We start from the raw sequence: 20734 nt of genomic DNA, 5'->3' as shown, positions 1-20734 counted from the left end.
TCCGCTCCTATCCTCGTTACTCCTGACGTCACTAGACAATTCATTGTCGAGGTTGACGCTTCAGAGGTAGGCGTGGGAGCCATTCTATCCCAGCGCTTCCAGTCTGACGATAAGGTTCATCCTTGCGCTTATTTTTCTCATCGCCTGTCGCCATCTGAGCGCAACTATGATGTGGGTAACCGTGAACTGCTCGCCATCCGCTTAGCCCTAGGCGAATGGCGACAGTGGTTGGAGGGGGCGACCGTTCCTTTTGTCGTTTGGACAGACCATAAGAACCTTGAGTACATCCGTTCTGCCAAACGACTTAATGCCCGTCAAGCTCGTTGGGCGTTGTTTTTCGCTCGTTTCGAGTTTGTGATTTCTTACCGTCCGGGTAGCAAGAACACCAAGCCTGATGCCTTATCCCGTCTGTTTAGTTCTTCTGTGGCTTCTACTGATCCCGAGGGATTCTTCCTTATGGGCGTGTTGTCGGGTTAACAGTCTGGGGAATTGAAAGACAGGTTAAGCAAGCACTCACGCACACTGCGTCGCCGCGCGCTTGTCCTAGTAACCTCCTTTTCGTTCCTGTTTCCACTCGTCTGGCTGTTCTTCAGTGGGCTCACTCTGCCAAGTTAGCTGGTCATCCCGGTGTTCGAGGCACTCTTGCGTCTATTCGCCAGCGCTTTTGGTGGCCGACTCAGGAGCGTGACACGCGCCGTTTCGTGGCTGCTTGTTCGGACTGCGCGCAGACTAAGTCGGGTAACTCTCCTCCTGCCGGTCGTCTCAGACCGCTCCCCATTCCTTCTCGACCATGGTCTCACATCGCCTTAGACTTCATTACCGGTCTGCCTTTGTCTGCGGGGAAGACTGTGATTCTTACGGTTGTCGATAGGTTCTCTAAGGCGGCACATTTCATTCCCCTCGCTAAACTTCCTTCCGCTAAGGAGACGGCACAAATCATTATTGAGAATGTATTCAGAATTCATGGCCTCCCGTTAGACGCCGTTTCAGACAGAGGCCCGCAATTAACGTCACAGTTTTGGAGGGAGTTCTGTCGTTTGATTGGTGCGTCCGTCAGTCTCTCTTCCGGGTTTCATCCCCAGTCTAACGGTCAAGCAGAGAGGGCCAATCAGACGATTGGTCGCATACTACGCAGCCTTTCTTTCAGAAACCCTGCGTCTTGGGCAGAACAGCTCCCCTGGGCAGAATACGCTCACAATTCGCTTCCTTCGTCTGCTACCGGGTTATCTCCGTTTCAGAGTAGTCTGGGTTACCAGCCTCCTCTGTTCTCATCCCAGCTTGCCGAGTCCAGCGTTCCCTCCGCTCAAGCGTTTGTCCAACGTTGTGAGCGCACCTGGAGGAGGGTGAGGTCTGCACTTTGCCGTTACAGGGCACAGACTGTGAGAGCCGCCAATAAACGCAGGATTAAGAGTCCAAGGTATTGTTGCGGCCAGAGAGTGTGGCTTTCCACTCGCAACCTTCCTCTTACGACAGCTTCTCGTAAGTTGACTCCGCGGTTCATTGGTCCGTTCCGTGTCTCCCAGGTCGTCAATCCTGTCGCTGTGCGACTGCTTCTTCCGCGACATCTTCGTCGCGTCCATCCTGTCTTCCATGTCTCCTGTGTTAAGCCCTTTCTTCGCACCCCCGTTCGTCTTCCCTCCCCCCTCCCGTCCTTGTCGAGAGCGCACCTATTTACAAGGTACATAAGATCATGGACATGCGTTCTCGGGACGGGGTCACCAATACTTAGTGGATTGGGAGGGTTACGGTCCTGAGGAGAGGAGTTGGGTTCCGTCTCGGGACGTGCTGGACCGTTCACTCATCGATGATTTCCTCCGTTGCCGCCAGGATTCCTCCTCGAGTGCGCCAGGAGGCGCTCGGTGAGTGGGGGGGTACTGTCATGTTTGTCATTTATTATCATGTCTTGTCCCTGTGCTCCCCATTCTATTCGTTTCCCTCTGCTGGTCTTATTAGGTTCTTTCCCTCTTTCTATCCCTCTCTCTCCTCCTCCCTCTCTCACTCTCTCGCTCTCTCTTCTCTCTATCGTTCCGTTCCTGCTCCCAGCTGTTCCTATTCCCCTAATCATCATTTAGTCTTCCCACACCTGTTCCCGATCCTTTCCCCTGATTAGAGTCCCTATTTCTTCCTTTGTGTTCCGTTCCTGTCCTGTCGGTTCCTTGTTTAGAATTCACCGTGCTGTGATTGTGTATCGCCCTGTCCTGTCGTGTTTTTGCCTTCATCAGATGCTGCGTGTGAGCAGGTGTCTCTGTCAGCTACGGCCTGCGCCTACCCGGAGCGACCTGCAGTCTGTGGCCGCTTCTCCTGTTATTCCCCTCTACAGACTAGAGGATTTCTGTTATTCCCTGTTTGGACATTTCCTGTTAAGGATTCAGGATTTGTCGTTTTCTGTTTGGACTTGAATAAACTCTGTTTCTGTTAAGTCGCTTTTGGGTCCTCTTTCACCTGCATGACATGTTTTAAGGACATTACATCAAAGTTGGATTTTAGTGTTCCCTTTATTTTTTTGAACAGTGTATATACACGGGACACAACAGCCCGCTTGGAGTTTGCCAAAATGCACCTAAAGACTCTCAGAACATGAGAAACAAGATTCTCTGGTCTGATGAAATCAAGATTGAACTTTTTGACCTGAATGCCAAGCGTCACGGCTGGAGGAAACCTGGCACGGTGAAGCATGGTGGTGGCAGTCTCTCAGTCCCTGCCGTTGAAAACATCCCCACAGCATGATGCTGCCACCACCATGCTTCACTGATTGCTCAGTTTGGCCGGGCGGCCAGCTCTTGGAAGAGTCTTGGTGGTTCCAAATGTATTACATTTAAGAATGATGGAGGCCACTGTTTCTTGTGGATTTTCAATGTTTCCCACATTTATTGGTACAATTCCCTAGGTCTGTGTCACGACACAGTCCTGTCTCGCAGCTCTACGGACATTTTCTTTGACATCATGGCTTGGTTTTTGCTCTGACATGTACTGTCAACTATGGGACCTTATATATAGACAGGTGTGTGCCTTTCCAAATCATATCCAATCAAGTTGTAGAAACATCTCAAGGATGATCAATGGAAGCAGGATGCACCTGAGCTCAATTTTGAGTCTCATATCAAAGGGTCTGAATACTTATAAATAAGGTATTTCTGTTTTTTCTTTTTAATACATTTGCAAAAATGCCTAAAAACTTGTTTTCACTTTGTCATAGTGAGGTATTGTGTGTAGATTGCTGAGATCGACGCCGACCGCCGAGCACCGCCCGAACAGGGAGAGGAACCACCTCCCGTGGAAGTCGTGACAACGAGTCAATGTGGATCAAATTAAAGCTGACAATCTGCACTTTAACGTCTTAGTCAGTGTTTGATTTCAAATCCAAAGTTTTGAAGTGTAGAGAATAAAAAATGCTTCACCTTCTCAATAATTATGGAATGCACTGATAGTGGAATGCTTCAGTATCAGACCATTGTGCATGGTATGATAGAGCCAAACCACAGCACTGAGAAGCATGCTTATGTGCCTCTCCGATGCATGGCCTGACAGCCAACTGTGTGAAGGAGTGATTTTGCTGGCTCTTGGTTTGACTGTGCTGTCATTGTTTTTGAATGGCTCTACAGAACACCTGTTCCTACGAGAGGGTGGTCATTGTAAAATCATCCATGAGATTGTTCTATGAGGCTGCTTCACAGAAAGTCCTTCATGCTCCTAAAGAAAACAACTGAATACCATCCATGTTTAGTCTAATGTTAAAATCCCCTGTAACACACTGTGCACAAATAAATACCATTTGGTTGGGTCAGTAATTCCCTTTAATGAATGTTACAACCAGGAGAACAAGGCATTGTAATAAAGGGAAGTTATTGACTGGGTTCATGAGCCGTCCTCCCCGTTCAGTTATTGACTGGGTTCATGAGCCGTCCTCCCCGTTCAGTTATTGACTGGGTTCATGAGCCGTCCTCCCCGTTCAGTTATTGACTGGGTTCATGAGCCGTCCTCCCCGTTCAGTTATTGACTGGGTTCATGAGCCGTCCTCCCCGTTCAGTTATTGACTGGGTTCATGAGCCGTCCTCCCCGTTCAGTTATTGACTGGGTTCATGAGCCGTCCTCCCCGTTCAGTTATTGACTGGGTTCATGAGCCGTCCTCCCCGTTCAGTTATTGACTGGGTTCATGAGCCGTCCTCCCCGTTCAGTTATTGACTGGGTTCATGAGCCGTCCTCCCGTTCAGTTATTGACTGGGTTCATGAGCCGTCCTCCCGTTCAGTTATTGACTGGGTTCATGAGCCGTCCTCCCCGGTTATTGACTGGGTTCATGAGCCGTCCTCCCGTTCAGTTATTGACTGGGTTCATGAGCCGTCCTCCCCGTTCAGTTATTGACTGGGTTCATGAGCCGTCCTCCCCGTTCAGTTATTGACTGGGTTCATGAGCCGTCCTCCCGTTCAGTTATTGACTGGGTTCATGAGCCGTCCTCCCCGTTCAGTTATTGACTGGGTTCATGAGCCGTCCTCCCCGTTCAGTTATTGACTGGGTTCATGAGCCGTCCTCCCCGTTCAGTTATTGACTGGGTTCATGAGCCGTCCTCCCCGTTCAGTTATTGACTGGGTTCATGAGCCGTCCTCCCCGTTCATTTGTTTTCTTTCTTTCTTTTGTCTTTCTTTTCTTTTTTTCCTTTCTTTTGTTCCTTCTTTTGTTATTTCTTTCTCTTAGACACAGATACACTTTTCCTCACTCTCTGGTTATAAATGCTGATTTGCAAGTGGACCTAATTACTGCATGTGGTGTAGCAGCCACATGAATGGGTCCATCCATTAATCATCCTCCTCCTCCCACAACAACCTGCTCTGTAACACCACAGCTGGCTGCACACAGCACAGGTGTTAGACAACACTGGCCTCAGATCAGTTTGTGTAGCTGGCACGTTAAATAGAACACCTCACATTCCAGCCCTGAGATCATCACTGGCCTATTAACCCTCTTTCACATCCGTTCCCCTTCAGGAGGGGGCAAGGATTGCTGTGTGTGTCTCTGTGTGTGTGTAAGAGAGTGTGTGCGTGTGTGGAGGAAACCCCCCCATCTCAGAGCCCAACGCATATGTTCATGTGCTCCACATCTGCAGTCATGTGTTATCAGGAGATCCATTATTCTCTCACACCACAGAGCAGGGCTGCTCTCTGAGCCCACCTCCCTCCCCTTTATTGACTCAATATGAAAACACTTTTCTTGGACAAACAAAAGGGGTCAGAGGTAATGGTACTTAATGTTTTTCAATCATCAGAAAACAATCTATACTGCTAGATGGCACCCCATGGTCCTTTCTCAGGCAGAGGCAGTTTATACAATATCCTCCCATGTTCACTGTCACAGCAAGGAGGGATGTCCTGGGGGTTGGTAACACTGTAATCCTGGCATTCTGAGTTTTGTGTGTGTGTGAGCGCGTGGGTGTCCATGTGTCACACCCTGAGAGATACACAAGACGCAGGCCTCCTAATTGTCCCTAGAATTTCTAAGCAAACAGCTGGAGGCAGGGCTTTCTCCTATAGAGCTCCATTTTTATGGAACGGTCTGCTTACCCATGTCAGAGACGCAAACTCGGTCTCAACCTTTAAGTCTGTACTGAAGACTCATCTCTTCAGTGGGTCATATGATTGAGTGTAGTCTGGCCCAGGAGTGGGAAGGTGAACGGAAAGGCTCTGGAGCAACGAACCGCCCTTGCTGTCTCTGGCCGGTTCCCCTCTTTCCACTGGGATTCTCTGCCTCTAACCCTATCACAGGGGCTGAGTCACTGGCCTACTGGGGCTCTCTCATGCCGTCCCTGGAGGGGGTGTGTCACCTGAGTGGGTTGATTCACTGTTGTGGTCATCCTGTCTGGGTTGGCGCCCCCCCCCCCTTGGGTTGTGCCGTGGCGGAGATACTCAGCCTTGTCTCAGGATGGTAAGTTGGTGGTTGAAGATATCCCTCTAGTGGTGTGGGGGCTGTGCTTTGGCAAAGTGGGTGGGGTTATATCCTTCCTGTTTGGCCCTGTCCGGGGGTGTCCTCGGATGGGGCCACAGTGTCTCCTGACCCCTCCTGTCTCAGCCTCCAGTATTTATGCTGCAGACAGCATTTGTGTCGGGGGGCTAGGGTCAGTTTGTTAAATCTGGAGTACTTCTCCTGTCCTATTAGGTGTCCTGTGTGAATCTAAGTGTGCGTTCTCTAATTCTCTCCTTCTTTCTTTGTCTCTCTCGGAGGACCTGAGCCCTAGGACCATGCCCCAGGACTACCTGACATGATGACTCCTTGCTGTCCCCAGTCCACCTGGCCATGCTGCTGCTCCAGTTTCAACTGACCTGAGCCCTAGGACCATGCCCCAGGGCTACCTGACATGATGACTCCTTGCTGTCCCCAGTCCACCTGACTGTGCTGCTGCTCCAGTTTCAACTGTTCTGCCTTACTATTATTCAACCATGCTGGTCATTTATGAACATTTGAACATCTTGGCCATGTTCTGTTATAATCTCCACAGCCAGAAGAGGACTGGCCACCCCACATAGCCTGGTTCCTCTCTAGGTTTCTTCCAAGGCTTTGGCCTTTCTAGGGAGTTTTTCCTAGCCACCGTGCTTCTACACCTGCATTGCTTGCTGTTTGGGGTTTTAGGCTGGGTTTCTGTACAGCACTTTGAGATATCAGCTGATGTACGAAGGGCTATATAAATACATTTGATTTGATTTGATGATACAGAGTGAGGTAAAGTCAGTTCAGTACTCATGGATCATAATAGCTGCTGTGGTGTTACAGTAAGACTAACCTGACATTGCAGGCCTGAGTGGGGTCCCCACATCCGGTTTCCAGGGGGAAAGGAAGCTTGGTTGAAGATGCTGTATCCCTGAATACCGGATGTTTCCGGTTTCTATCTACTCTGTTGAGGGTGCGTTAGGACAAGGCAGTTGAAAGATGGTACATTCATGATAAATATGCCAAATGTGGTTTATAAGTAGGCCTACTGTATAGAAATGTATACCAATAGTATAGAAAATAGGGAGGTCTCCTAAACACAACGCTTCATTGTTGTAATGGAATATAAATTATTTTTGGTGTACATCCTGTGACGTTACATTGTCATCATTTGAGTTTTAACACTCCAAAGGGTTAAATGTGCTCATTTTGTCCATTCGTTGCTAAGGAAGTGAAGCCTCCTTGTGCAGGAAACAGGGAGAGCAATTTCCTGTTATGCAGAAATGTTTTAAGGGACTGCTGTCCTCCAATCAGACTTCAGATGTATAGGCAGGAAGCAATGTTCAAATGGCAGCAGTCTCTGGGATCCCACACATTATGTTCAGCTGGATGTCTCAGAGTCTATGGTCACATAGGCTCATGTGGAAAAGAAAACCATCCATTTTCAACACACAAAACGTTCATCAGCTTGGATAACATGAAATCCATCAGGTGTTTCTATATCATGCATGTTGTCAATTCCAGTTTGTCAAATGCATTTAACATAGGCTATCTGTCTGATGAGGGCCAAAAGGCAATGCATTCTGGGTCAACGAGTCTTACAATGTCCTTGGGTTACAGTAGCCTACCCATATTGGCAATTGGAATGTAAAAATAAAAGATACTCATTGTGTATGCCTTTTCATGCAATGGCCATATGCTTTTCTATTTAAATTAACCGCCCTCATCAGTAGACTACTCAATTTAAATAATAAGTTCAACTTTTCCACCTCTATGTGTGTTGTTTTAAGGGCAAGTCAGTCCCTGACAGGGAAAAAGGCGCTTCCTCCTCAGGAAACGCCAGGGGAGCACCTCCCGCGCTCAGCTCCCAACGCCAAACCCTCGTGCATCAATTTAGTCGCGCCTCTCGCCACATACAATGCGCGCTTCACCAGGCGAGGACCACAACAGCTGCAAAGTAACTTGACGAAATAAAAACGACATAAGAAAACTAAAGTTATTATTTGACCTTGCTTGTCTTTGAATAGCTTGCTTTCTGTTTCTTGGGATACGTGTTGTTGTATGGAATGTACGAGTTGTTGCTTTCTCACAAGGATTGATAAATGATAAACGGTTCGGATGTTCGCGCGGATGGTTCACGAAAATGAACACAGGTAAGATCTCTTTAATTTGTACAAATGTACAAATCATATAGGTCTAGACAACGTTTTGGTCAGTTCATAATAAAACGCGGATTGTCTGATTTGTTTTGTCCCTATAAAAAAAGAGTGTCCTACCCATTAAAAAAATGGGAAAGGGATTGCGTGTGGAGGTAGGGAGACATACTTCCCACTAAGCATGGACCAACGCCAACGTCTGTCATTTTTTGGTGCGGCCTTGATTTCAAGTAGATTTTTGGTCGTGTCCCCCCCCCCAAAAAAATCTGGAACATTCATAGACGTCTGAGTGGTGTAACCATTTAACCCTTGTGCTTCGCTGGAGAAAAAAAAACATGTCCATTTTGGTATGGGTTAGATTCACCTGCACAGTTTAAACACACTCAAGACAGTCAAAGAATCATGTAAAAACAGCCGAAACGATATTTTGTCTTGTCAGACCTTTCGGAAAGAAGAAATACATGAACATTTGATTTCAAAAACTATATTTAAGAACTATTTGTTGACATTTTTGAGTGTCTGTGTCAGAGATCTGCTGCTCTCACACTGAGAAAGAGACGCTTGGGAAAGCTCCTTTTCACCCAAACATAATTATAAACGTGCAACCAGAACCAGTCAAAACGAAATACATCAAAGACATGTTTATTTTGGACCTGTGCAAATACCTATACACATGAAAGTCCCCAGGTCAAAATGACCCACATCATGTTTGAAGTTAAGTTCATGACCCTAAATTAGGAAAAGTTATTTAATTTCATGGAGATAAAGAGAGGTTAACTAGTAACTCAAAAGTGGAAATGGGTCAAACTGAACCGCAACATAATAGGAGGGTTAACAAACCAAACATTGAAATACTGTAGAAACCCAAACTGGTCTGTGCATCAATACCTGTATATAGTAAAATACAGTATACCGCCAAGCTCCAGTATTGTACAGTATAATGTATTGTACCCTACTTTACTCAACTCTACTAAACTGTACTGCACTATACTATCTACTATACTGAATTAACCTGTACTTTCCTGTACTCTACTTTACTCTACTTTACACTACTCTCTGAATAAAACTACTGTACTGTACTGTACTGTACTGTACTGTACTGTACTGTACTGTACTGTACTGTACTCTACTCTACTCTACTCTACTCTACTCTACTCTACTCTACTGTATAAACTTGTAAAACATAGCCTAGATGTCTATGATTCGCTCAGATCTGGTCTGGTTTGGGCCAACCAAATTGTGTACTTGTTTGGGGGTGTAGCTCATTAGAATAGCACCCATCATGCTATGCACGGTTTTGTTTCACATTTTGGTAATTTAGCAGACTTACAGTCAGTGCATTTAACTAATGTAGATAAACAACAACATATCACAGTCATAGCAAGAAATAAATCTCATTGTAGCTGAAGTTGTCTGTTGGTTTATTCTGTAAATTGGACTACTTTAAGTATCATTGCTGCCAGATTTAACACTTTTGAAAAAGCTAACATAAGTGCATGTGACAGATGGGAGCAATAATAAATATTCTATGTTGCAATCTTCAGTTTGTCCCACTTTCCTATATAAAATAGTTGTACAAATGATTATTGTGATATAATGCTAACTTCATTGAGAATTAATGTGCTGTTGATATTTGGCCATAGAATCAATAACCAAAATTCTTAAAAATACCTATTTTCAATTTCCATAAAATACGTTATTTCAATGTCTGTAATGACATCTTTTCAACATGGTTTTAACATCCGGAAAGTATGTTTTTTCAACATCCAGAAAATAACTATTTTAAACATCTTTTGGAAGTGTTCTCAACATTATTTTGCTTACTGATTTGTGCAGACTACAATAATTGGTGGAAGTTGACAAGACCTGGGATCATAATGCCACAGACTGGGATAGCCTATAGCCATTGGTGGCAAGCCTAATAGAGAGCAAATTGTTGCTTAGATATAGAATTGATCATGCAATTCCAATCATATTATTTCAACCATTGAAGTCCCAAGTGTGAAACAGTCATTAGGTCTGTACTGTATATTTGAGACTGTGAAAAACTACAATGTAGTAGTTATCCGTGATGTAGTGTTTAGGGAAATTGCTGTTGATAGTCTAAATATAAGCTACATGACCAAAAGTATGTGGACATCTGCTCGTCAAACATCTCATTCCAAAATCATGGACATTAATATGAAGTTGGTCCCCCCTTTGCTGCTATAACAGCCTACACTTTTCTGGAAGGCATTCCACTAGATGTTTGAACATTGCTGCGGGGACTTGCTTCCATTCCACCACTAGTGAGGTTGGCCACTGATGTTGGGCAATTAGGCTTGGCTCGCAGTCGGTGTTCCAATTCAACCCAAAGGTGTCCGATGGGGTTGAGGTCAGGTCTCTGTGCAGGCCAGTCAAGTTCTTCCACACCGATCTCGACAAACCATTTCTGTATGGACCTCGCTTTGTGCACGGGGGCATTGTCATGCTAAAACAAGAAAAGGCCTTCCCCAAACTGTTGCCACAAATTTGGAAGCACAGAATTGTTTAGAATGTATGCTGTAGCATTAAGAATTCCCTTCACTGGAACTAAGGGGACTAGCCCGAACCATGAAAAACAACCAGATTTGTGCGTCGGACTACCAGATGCTGAAGTGTGATGCATCACTCCAGGGAACACGTTCCCACTGCTCCGGAGTCCAATGGTGGCGAGCTTCGCGTTGCGCATGTTGATCTTCGGCTTGTATGCCGCTGTTCGGCCATGGAAACCCATTTCATGAAGCTCCCGACCGACAGTTCTTGTGCTGATTTTGCTTCCAGAGGCAGTTTGGAACTCGGTGGTGAGTGTTCCAACCGAGGACAGATCATTTTTATGCGCTATGTGCTTCAGTGCTCAACGGCCACATTCTGTGAGCTTCTGTGGCCTACCACCTTGCGGCTGAGCCGTTGTTGCTCATAGATGTTTCCACTTCACAATAAAAGCACTTACAGTTGACCGGGCCGCTCTAGTAGGGCAGAAATGTTACAAACTGAGTTGTTGGAAAGGTGGAATACTATGACTGTGCCACGTTGAAAGTCACTGAGCTCTTCAGTACGGGCCATTCCTACTGTCAATGTTTGTCTATGGAGTTTGCATGGCTGTGTGCACAATTTTATACACCTGTCGGCAACATTGTGGCTCAAATAGCCAAATCCCATAATTTGAAGGGGTGTCAACATACTTTTGTATATATAGTGTATATCTAATATCCAGTGCCTTGCGAAAGTATTCGGCCCCCTTGAACTTTGCGAACTTTTGCCACATTTCAGGCTTCAAACATAAAGATATAAAACTGTATTTTTTGTGAATAATCAACAACAAGTGGGACACAATCATGAAGTGGAACGACATTTATTGGATATTTCAAACTTTTTTAACAAATCAAAAACTGAAAAATTGGTCGTGCAAAATTATTCAGCCCCTTTCAGTGCAGCAAACTCTCTCCAGAAGTTCAGTGAGGATCTCTGAATGATCCAATGTTGACCTAAATGACTAATGATGATAAATACAATCCACCCGTGTGTAGTCAAGTCTCCGTATAAATGCACCTGCACTGTGATAGTCTCAGAGGTCCGTTAAAAGTGCAGAGAGCATCATGAAGAACAAGGAACACACCAGGCAGGTCCGAGATACTGTTGTGAAGAAGTTTAAAGCCGGATTTGGATACAAAAAGATTTCCCAAGCTTTAAACATCCCAAGGAGCACTGTGCAAGCGATAATATTGAAATGGAAGGAGTATCAGACCACTGCAAATCTACCAAGACCTGGCCGTCCCTCTAAACTTTTCAGCTTATACAAGGAGAAGACTGATCAGAGATGCAGCCAAGAGGCCCATGATCACTCTGGATGAACTGCAGAGATCTACAGCTGAGGTGGGAGACTGTCCATAGGACAACAATCAGTCGTATATTGCACAAATCTGGCCTTTATGGAAGAGTGGCAAGAAGAAAGCCATTTCTTAAAGATATCCATAAAAAGTGTCGTTTAAAGTTTGCCGCAAGCCACCTGGGAGACACACCAAACATGTGGAAGAAGGTGCTCTGGTCAGATGAAACCAAAATTGAACTTTTTGGCAACATTGCAAAACGTTATGTTTGGCGTAAAAGCAACACAGCTCATCACCCTGAACACACCATCCCCACTGTCAAACATGGTGGTGGCAGCATCATGGTTTGGGCCTGCTTTTCTTCAGCAGGGACAGGGAAGATGGTTCAAATTGATGGGATGATGGATGGAGCCAAATACAGGACCATTCTGGAAGAAAACCTGATGGTGTTATGCAGGTGAATGAGGACCCAAAAGCGACTTGGCGAAAACAGAGTCTTTAATCCAGTAAAGTAAAAATACAATCAAAAAAACACAATTTCCACTCGTAAAGACGAGAACCAACTGGAGACTCGATCTTGAACTGCAGGTTGCCTCGGGAAGGCACTTGAACTCAGCAGACTCAGACACCTGCTCACAGCGCAGCATCTGAGGGAAACACGACACGACAGGGCGATACACAAACACAGCACGGTGAACAATAGACAAGGATCCGACAGGACAGGAACGGAAAACAAGGGAAGAAATAGGGACTCTAATCAGGGGAAAAGATAAGGAACAGGTGTGGGAAGACTAAAGAGAGAGAAGAGAGAGAGAAGAGAGAGAGGAAGAGAGAGAGAAAAAGGGGAACGAACCTAAAAAGACCAGCAGGGGGAAACGAACAGAAGGGAAAGCATAATGACAAGACAATATATGACAAAACATGACAGTACCCCCCCACTCACCAAGCGCCTCCTGGCGCTCTCGAGGAGGAACACTGGCGGCAACGGAGGAAATCATAGATCAAACGGTCCAGCACGTCCCGAGAAAGAACCCAACTCCTCTCCTCAGGACCGTATCGAAAAAACGATAAAAAGGGAAACTAGGGTACTACTCTAAAAAAAAAATGAGACACGGGAAGAGAACTGAAAACTTTAGAGCAAACAGGACCAAACAGGCCAGGAGAGTAACAACTAGGGACAGACTGAGACACAGCAAGGGCAGGAACAAGAACAGGAGAGATGCGATGGCAGGGAACAGACTGAGACCCAGCAAGACCAGGAGCAGAAGCAGAAAAATACGCACAAGGGTGGACCCCATCGTCAGTATCGGAGCGCTGGGACAGAATGGCTCCCACGCCCACCCCCGACGCGTCAACCTCAACAATAAACTGTTTAGTGACGTCAGGTGCAACAAGGATAGGAGCGGATGCAAAACGCTTCTTAAAGAGATCAGAACAACAATCATACGACCGGTGAGGAGGAAGGGAGTTGGTTCTGGACCGACTGAAGACCGTGCGCAGACCATGATATTCCTCCGGCACTCCTGTCAAATCACCAGGTTCCTCCTGAGAAGAGGGGACAGAACAAACAGGAGAAATAGCAGACATTAAACACTTCACATGACAAGAAACGTTCCAGGAAAGGATAGAATTACTAGACCAATCAAAAGAAGGATTATGACACACTAGCCAGGGATGACCCAAAACAACAGGTGTAAAAGGTGAACAAAAAATCAAAAAAGAAATGGTCTCACTATGGTTACCAGATACAGTGAGGGTTAAAGGTAGTGTTTCACATAATATACTGGGGAGAGGACTACCATCCAAGGCAAACATGACCGTGGGCTCCCTAACTGTCTGAGAGGAATGTCATGTTCCCGCGCCCAGGCTTCGTCCATAAAACAGCCCTCTGCCCCAGAGTCTATTAATGCACTGCAGGAAGCTGCCGATCCGGTCCAGCGTAGATGGACCGGTAAAGTAGTACATGTACTTGACGGAGAGGACCGTCTAGTAGCGCTTATCAGTCGCCCTCCGCTTACTGATGAGCTCTGGCCTTTAACTGGACATGAAATGACAAAATGACCAGCGGAACCGCAATAGAGACAGAGGCGGTTGGTGATTCTCCGTTCCCTCTCCTTAGTCGAGATGCGAATACCCCCAGCTGCATGGGCTCAACACCTGAGTCAGTGGGGAAAGACGGTAGTGTCGGAGAGAGGGAGACACAGTTAACGCGAGCTCTCTTCTATGAGCTCGGTGACGAAGATCTACCCGTCGTTCAATGCGAATAGCGAGTTCAATCAAAGAATCCACGCTGGATGGAACCTCCCGAGAGAGAATCTCATCCTTAACCTTAGCGTGGAGTCCCTCCAGAAAACGAGCGAGCAACGCCTGCTCGTTCCAGTTACTGGAGGCAGCAAGAGTGCGAAACTCTATAGAGTAATCCGTTATGGATCGATTACCTTGACATAGGGAAGACAGGGACCAGGAAGCTTCTTTCCCAAAAACTGAGCGATCAAAAACCCTTATCATCTCCTCTTTAAAGTTCAGATAATTGTTAGTACACTCAGCGCTTGCCTCCCAGATAGCTGTGCCCCACTGCCGAGCCCGACCAGTAAGGAGTGATATGACGTAGGCAATCCGAGCTCTCTCTCTTGAGTATGTGTTGGGTTGGAGAGAGAACACGATATCACACTGGGTGAGAAAGGAGCGGCACTCAGTGGGCTGCCCAGAATAACAAGGTGGGTTATTAACCCTAGGTTCCGGAGGCTCGGAAGAACCGGAAGTAGCTGGTGACACGAGACGAAGACTCTGATACTGTCTTGAGAGGTCGGAGACCTGAGCGGCCAGGGTCTCAACGGCATGTCGAGCAGCAGACAATTCCTGCTCGTGTCTGCCGAGCATCGCTCCCTGGAACTCGAGAGTAGAGTAGAGAGAATCCATAGTCGCTGGGTCCATTCTTGGTCGGATCCTTCTGTTATGCAGGTGAATGAGGACCCAAAAGCGACTTGGCGAAAACAGAGTCTTTAATCCAGTAAAGTAAAAATACAATCAAAAAACACAATTTCCACTCGTAAAGACGAGAACCGACTGGAGACTCGATCTTGAACTGCAGGTTGCCTCGGGAAGGCACTTGAACTCAGCAGACTCAGACACCTGCTCACAGCGCAGCATCTGAGGGAAACACGACACGACAGGGCGATACACAAACACAGCACGGTGAACAATAGACAAGGATCCGACAGGACAGGAACGGAAAACAAGGGAAGAAATAGGGACTCTAATCAGGGGAAAAGATAAGGAACAGGTGTGGGAAGACTAAATGATTGATTAGGGGAATAGGAACAGCTGGGAGCAGGAACGGAACGATAGAGAGAAGAGAGAGAGGAAGAGAGAGAGAAAAAGGGGAACGAACCTAAAAAGACCAGCAGGGGGAAACGAACAGAAGGGAAAGCATAATGACAAGACAATATATGACAAAACATGACAGATGGAGTCTGCAAAAGACCTGAGACTGGGACGGAGATTTGTCTTCCAACAAGACAATGATCCAAAACATAAAGCAAAATCTACAATGGAATGGTTCAAAAATAAACATATCCAGGTGTTAGAATGGCCAAGTCAAAGTCCAGACCTGAATCCAATCGAGAATCTGTGGAAAGAACTGAAAACTGCTGTTCACAAATGCTCTCCATCCAACCTCACTGAGCTCGAGCTGTTTTGCAAGGAGGAATGGGAAAAGATTTCAGTCTCTCGATGTGCAAAACTGACAGAGACATACCCCAAGCGACTTACAGCTGTAATCGCAGCAAAAGGTGGCGCTACAAAGTATTAACTTAAGGGGGCTGAATCATTTTGCACGCCCAATTTTTCAGTTTTTGATTTGTTAAAAAAGTTTGAAATATCCAATAAATGTCGTTCCACTTCATGATTGTGTCCCACTTGTTGTTGATTCTTCACAAAAAAATACAGTTTTATATCTTTATGTTTGAAGCCTGAAATGTGGCAAAAGGTCGCAAAGTTCAAGGGAGCCGAATACTTTCGCAAGGCACTGGATCTAGTATAATATGCATTTCTAAACACATGAGTGATGAGGATTTTATTGACACCAGATATTCTTTTGATAATGCCATTATGGATTTATGACAAGGTTGTCAATGATATTAGACCAATTATTGAAAAGAATATCAGAATTGGGCTATGATGCACAGCCTATGATGCATGTCACATTGCAACTTTATGTAGAATCTGATTGGTTCTTCATGGTCCAGCTAGGGGTGCTGTTTTCCTCAAGGGATGGAGATCATGTAGTTGATTGATCTGTCGAGGTCATGTTTGACCAGTTGTGCTGTCATGTGTTATCTTTTGTTGTTTTGTCCTTTGATCACACCTTCAAAAGAGCAGAAACAGTCTGAGAGGGGCTTCTCTCCAGTGAATCGCAGGAAGTGACTTGGGGGAAATCCTTTAATAAATCCTTTCGTGTTGTAACTTTTGTCCCTCTAAGAAAAGTGTCCACTTGCAATACCCTTCCCAGGTTCCCTATCTGTTTGAAGGCTATCATGGCACAAAGATAGTTAGAAATAACTTAGGCAATGCTTTTCATAATGATATGAGCTAGTATAATGAAAGTTGTTTTAAAGATAGCCTACAGTATTAAAATATCTTCTGACGCTATATCCATTGTTCCTTGAACTCCTAGTTAATTGTTTTTTTTGTGCAGATCGCTAACCTCACGATTCCTCCCCTGTATGTTTTGAATATTACATTTCTGATTAAAGTCACTAATGATGATCTCTTTTGTTTTGTTTTCAGATTTTAAGAAGCCTCCTCTTGCTCCTAAACCAAAGCTTGTGAGTCACCTCTCCTTCAAGCTGCCATCCCCACTCATGTCCCGGCCCTGCTCTTCAGCCAGGGGCCCCAAACCTCCCATTGCCCCCAAACCCAAAGTACCACATGACCTTGAGGGGCGTGACTCTTCCCTGTTCTCCAACAACAGCCAGGAGGGGTGCGCCAACAGGGACCTGCTGCCCTCAGACGAGGAGCTGGACCAGGAGAACGAGCCAGAGGACTCTGTAAGTGGAGGGGAGGGGCTAGAGGAGGAGCCAGTGGAACCTCAGTATTCTTCAGACACTCTCAGTTCAGGGGTCAACGAGAATGGGTATGAAGAGCAGAGGGAACAGGAGGAAAAGATGATGCAAGAGGAAGAGGAGGACTGGAGGTTAACTGACAGGGTTCAAACAGAGGAGGTGGATTCTTTGGAAATGCTGACGGTCAGTAATGCTGGATTCACAATTGACTCAGAGGACACAGTGGAGATGATCGATTCGTACATCAATGATGACATCGACGCTGAGGGCAGCTATGCAGGCGAGGCACTGGCCGACAAAGATGGCCTCTCAGTGTGCGACCTCTCCATGACCAGCATTGAGGAGGAGGAGTCAGCATGCTACCCCTGTGAAACTGGGCCTGGGAAAGAGGAGAGGGATGTAGAGGAGGAGAGGGAGCAGGAGGTGGAGTCCCGAAGAGAGGAAGAAAAAGAAGCAGCTGATAGCACAGCAGACGAAGTAACAGAATCTCTTTCTGAGGAACCCATAGCTCTCATAAAAGACAACAAAGATACCCAAGAGCCTTCATCCTTCAAGGAGGATGAGGAGGAAGCAGAGGAATCCTTACCTAACCCTGGTAGTCCTCACAATGTCCTACAGGAGGACGATGGAAATAATGTAATTGGTCCCTCAAATGAGAGAGTAGAAAGGTACCAACCATTTTCCATCATTGACAAAGATCCCATGACTATTCAGTACAAAATGGAAGGAGGTGAGTGCCAAGTAAGCCACCATAAAGCAAATCAACTCTTTGAGACAGAGGAAGAAGCAGCTGACCCCAGCCTGGAGCCTTATTACATCTCAACTGAGGACATTGTGAACCCAGAGCAGAGCCCCACAGAGGGCAAAGTTCACGGATTGGCAGAGAGTGAGAGCACTCCGGAGGAATCTTCACTGGCCACCACAGAGACCATGGAACCCAGTGAGTATTCAGTTATAGGTGACAATGACTCGCTGTGTGATGACTCTGACGACATGGGGAAGATTGAGTGTGTTTCCTCTGAGGACTACGTTGAGATAGATGACAATGATAATGATGACAGGGAGAACATGACAGGTTCATGTCAGAGAAGGATGCCTGAATTCCAGACGGTGGAGGCTTTCTTTAACCAGAATAACAACCAGCCCCGTTTCAGGCTGCTGTCCATCTCTGTGCCAGCGGACACAGAGACCTCCCAGGTCTTGTTGTTCTCTGACAGCCAGCTGCGCTCCACAGATGACTCTGATGAGTTCAGGGATGAGGAGGACCTAGAGGGCCACATCATTCCCTACCTGGATAAGACAACAGACACAGAAGAGAACCTCAGTGATGAGCATGTCTACGAAGAGGCCGGCCTGGACTCTGAGGGGGAGAATTTCCTGCCTTTTGACAGGAAGTCCATTGTCACCAGGTCCCGGTCACTGTCGGGGAAAGTGTCTGGTTATGTACCTGAGACGGTCCCTGAGGAGGCGGGCGCAGAGTTCCATGTTCAGAACTACTGCGAGGTGGGATTGAACCGGAGGGGACCCGCATTGAGCAGCAGCCCCATGTTAAACTCAACCCGGGCCAATAGCTCATCCAAACCACATCGCTTTCTCCTGTACCCCCGCTCCTTCTCCATGAAGGGACGTGACCTGCCCCTAAGTGTGTACAGGGAGGGCCAGGGTTCCCCGGGGGAGAGGAGGGAGGACAGCCTCTCTCTGCCGTGTGTCACGGGCTCTTCTGGAAGCTTCTCCCAGCGAAGCCCCCTGCCCTCCAGCGGCCTGTCCACCCCTACATCAATGGTGGACATCCCTCCTCCCTTCGAGCTGGCCTACATCACCAAGAAGCCCATCACCAAAAGTTCTCCATCCCTGTTCATCGAGGGAGACTCCCCAGACAGGCAGAAGAAGAAGAAGTCCTCCTTCAAGCGCTTCCTGATGTTGAAATTCAGGAGAAAGACGGAGAGCAAGCTGCTGGTGGATGTCAACGTGTCCTCCTCCAGGTCCTCCTCTGAGTCCAGCCACCACGGCCCTGCCAGGGTCCTTGATTCAGACAGGCGCAGCACAGGCAGCTCCCCGCAGCTCAAGTCCTGGACAGTCAGTAAGCCCCAGCGCTCTCCAGAGTCCCCATCCACCTTTCTGTTCTATAAGGACGGGAAAAGAAAAAGGGGTTCTGTGGCTTTCCTCAACCGCAGCGTGGCCCGGGTAGAGTCCTTCGAGGATCGCACTCTCGCCCCCTTCACCCCCCTCCCCCTTACTAAACCCCGCTCCATCTCCTTCCCCAACGCTGACACATCAGACTACGAGAATATCCCCGCCCAGACTCTCAACTCCGACTATGAGAACATCCAGATCCCCTCTCGGAGGCCTGTACGACCGGGAACCTTTGCAGAGTTTTTTGATCATCCGAGTCGGGCGCTGTCTTCTGCCAATGACACCGATGGTTATGTGGATATGAGTAGCTTCCCTGGGTATGAGAGAAATGCTCAATCGTCTGAGCAGGAGCCTGAAAGGTAAAAAAAAGCTTCACTACTGACTTGGATTTTAAGTTGTATAGTTTGGCCTTGTGTGTTATTGGTGTGTGTATGCATGTGTGTGTGCAAAATTTTAAACTTGTAGTTCTGACTTGCTTTTCCCTTAGGAAACATGTATCAACCTCTGCAAAAATGTCCATGAATTATAATCCACATAATAATTCACATTTATTGCTTTAGTCAACTGGCTCAAATTAAGATTCTACATCTGTAGGAGTGAATAACAACGGACATAACAATTAATTTGGGCAGTTCATAGTTTTTCTGCCTTGGATGGCTACCTAAGGGATACGGTATGGGAGAGTGGGGTAAATTGAGCCAAATGGGTAGTTTGGGCCACCCTTGTTTGTTGGAAACCCTACACACTATGTATCATTTTACCAAATATTTTGGAAGAGGTCATCATTTCATGTAGTCTGTGAAGGAGGAAACCACATGGAAAAAGTGGTAAGCAAGTTTGGTTAAAAAAAAGAAGATTTTCACCAAGTCAAATGAATTTATTGTGTTGAGGTTCCACGATGCTTGTGTCTAAACCTAGCTCCAACTGCGCTGTTGGAGCTACTGTAGGAACAAAAGCATTTTGCTACACCCGCAATAACATCTGCTAAATATGTGTATGTGACCAAAAACATTTGATTTGATCATTTTAATATTGTTCTATACATCACTCTTTAAGCTTCAATATGAGGTCCTAAACTTAGCATGGGCTAATATGGTAAACATTCTTTGCCTTGAGGTAAGTTGAGCCAATGGTTGAGCCAATAGCAAGTTGAGAAAATTGAAGTGTTTTCTTCGCAGGCGTAATATGCAAGGCTTTATCGCTGGGATATGAGGTAACAATAGAGCCTGGCCCATGTTAAAAGTGTTTGAAAAAAGTACAAAGTATTTCTTAGATGTTAAGCCTGTGTTAAAAGATGCTTAAAATGATTATAAGACAAAAAAGCGATTGTGATTGTGTTGAATTGTATTTGGGAAATCAAGATGGACATGGTTTAAAAAGGTAGTGGTAATATTTCTGTAGGCGGCTTAATTTACAGTGCTCCAGTGCTGGGCTGAGATTACCCCCCCCCTGCACCCCAGAGTACTGCACCCTTATTATACAGACCACCCCAGATGATTAATTGTCAGAGCATTTTGGAGTCATCCCTCTTCCCTCCAGCCAATCAGAAACAGGATTGGGAGATGCAATCTCAGTATTCTGTGTGCTCTATGATGTGTTGCCCTCAGCATAGTAGCCACG

General features: G+C 46.3%; 1 protein-coding gene across 2 annotated transcripts in view; it reads left to right on the top strand.

Moving 5' to 3' along the window:
• Positions 1–7805: 7805 nt before the first annotated feature.
• The window catches only part of LOC124031272 (FYVE, RhoGEF and PH domain-containing protein 5-like), a 64267-nt gene continuing 51338 nt past the window's right edge, over positions 7806–20734 (top strand). For both annotated transcript variants that reach the window (XM_046342335.1, XM_046342334.1), the window contains exons 1-2: positions 7806–8067; positions 16707–19473. In XM_046342335.1, the coding sequence (XP_046198291.1) occupies positions 8058–8067; positions 16707–19473 (2777 nt within the window). In that variant the 5' untranslated portion in view covers positions 7806–8057. The remainder of the gene's footprint in view (positions 8068–16706; positions 19474–20734) is intronic.

The sequence above is a fragment of the Oncorhynchus gorbuscha genome, linkage group LG03, assembly GCF_021184085.1.
Source record: "Oncorhynchus gorbuscha isolate QuinsamMale2020 ecotype Even-year linkage group LG03, OgorEven_v1.0, whole genome shotgun sequence".
NCBI lineage: Eukaryota > Metazoa > Chordata > Actinopteri > Salmoniformes > Salmonidae > Oncorhynchus > Oncorhynchus gorbuscha.
This window is presented reverse-complemented; position numbering and strand designations above follow the sequence as displayed.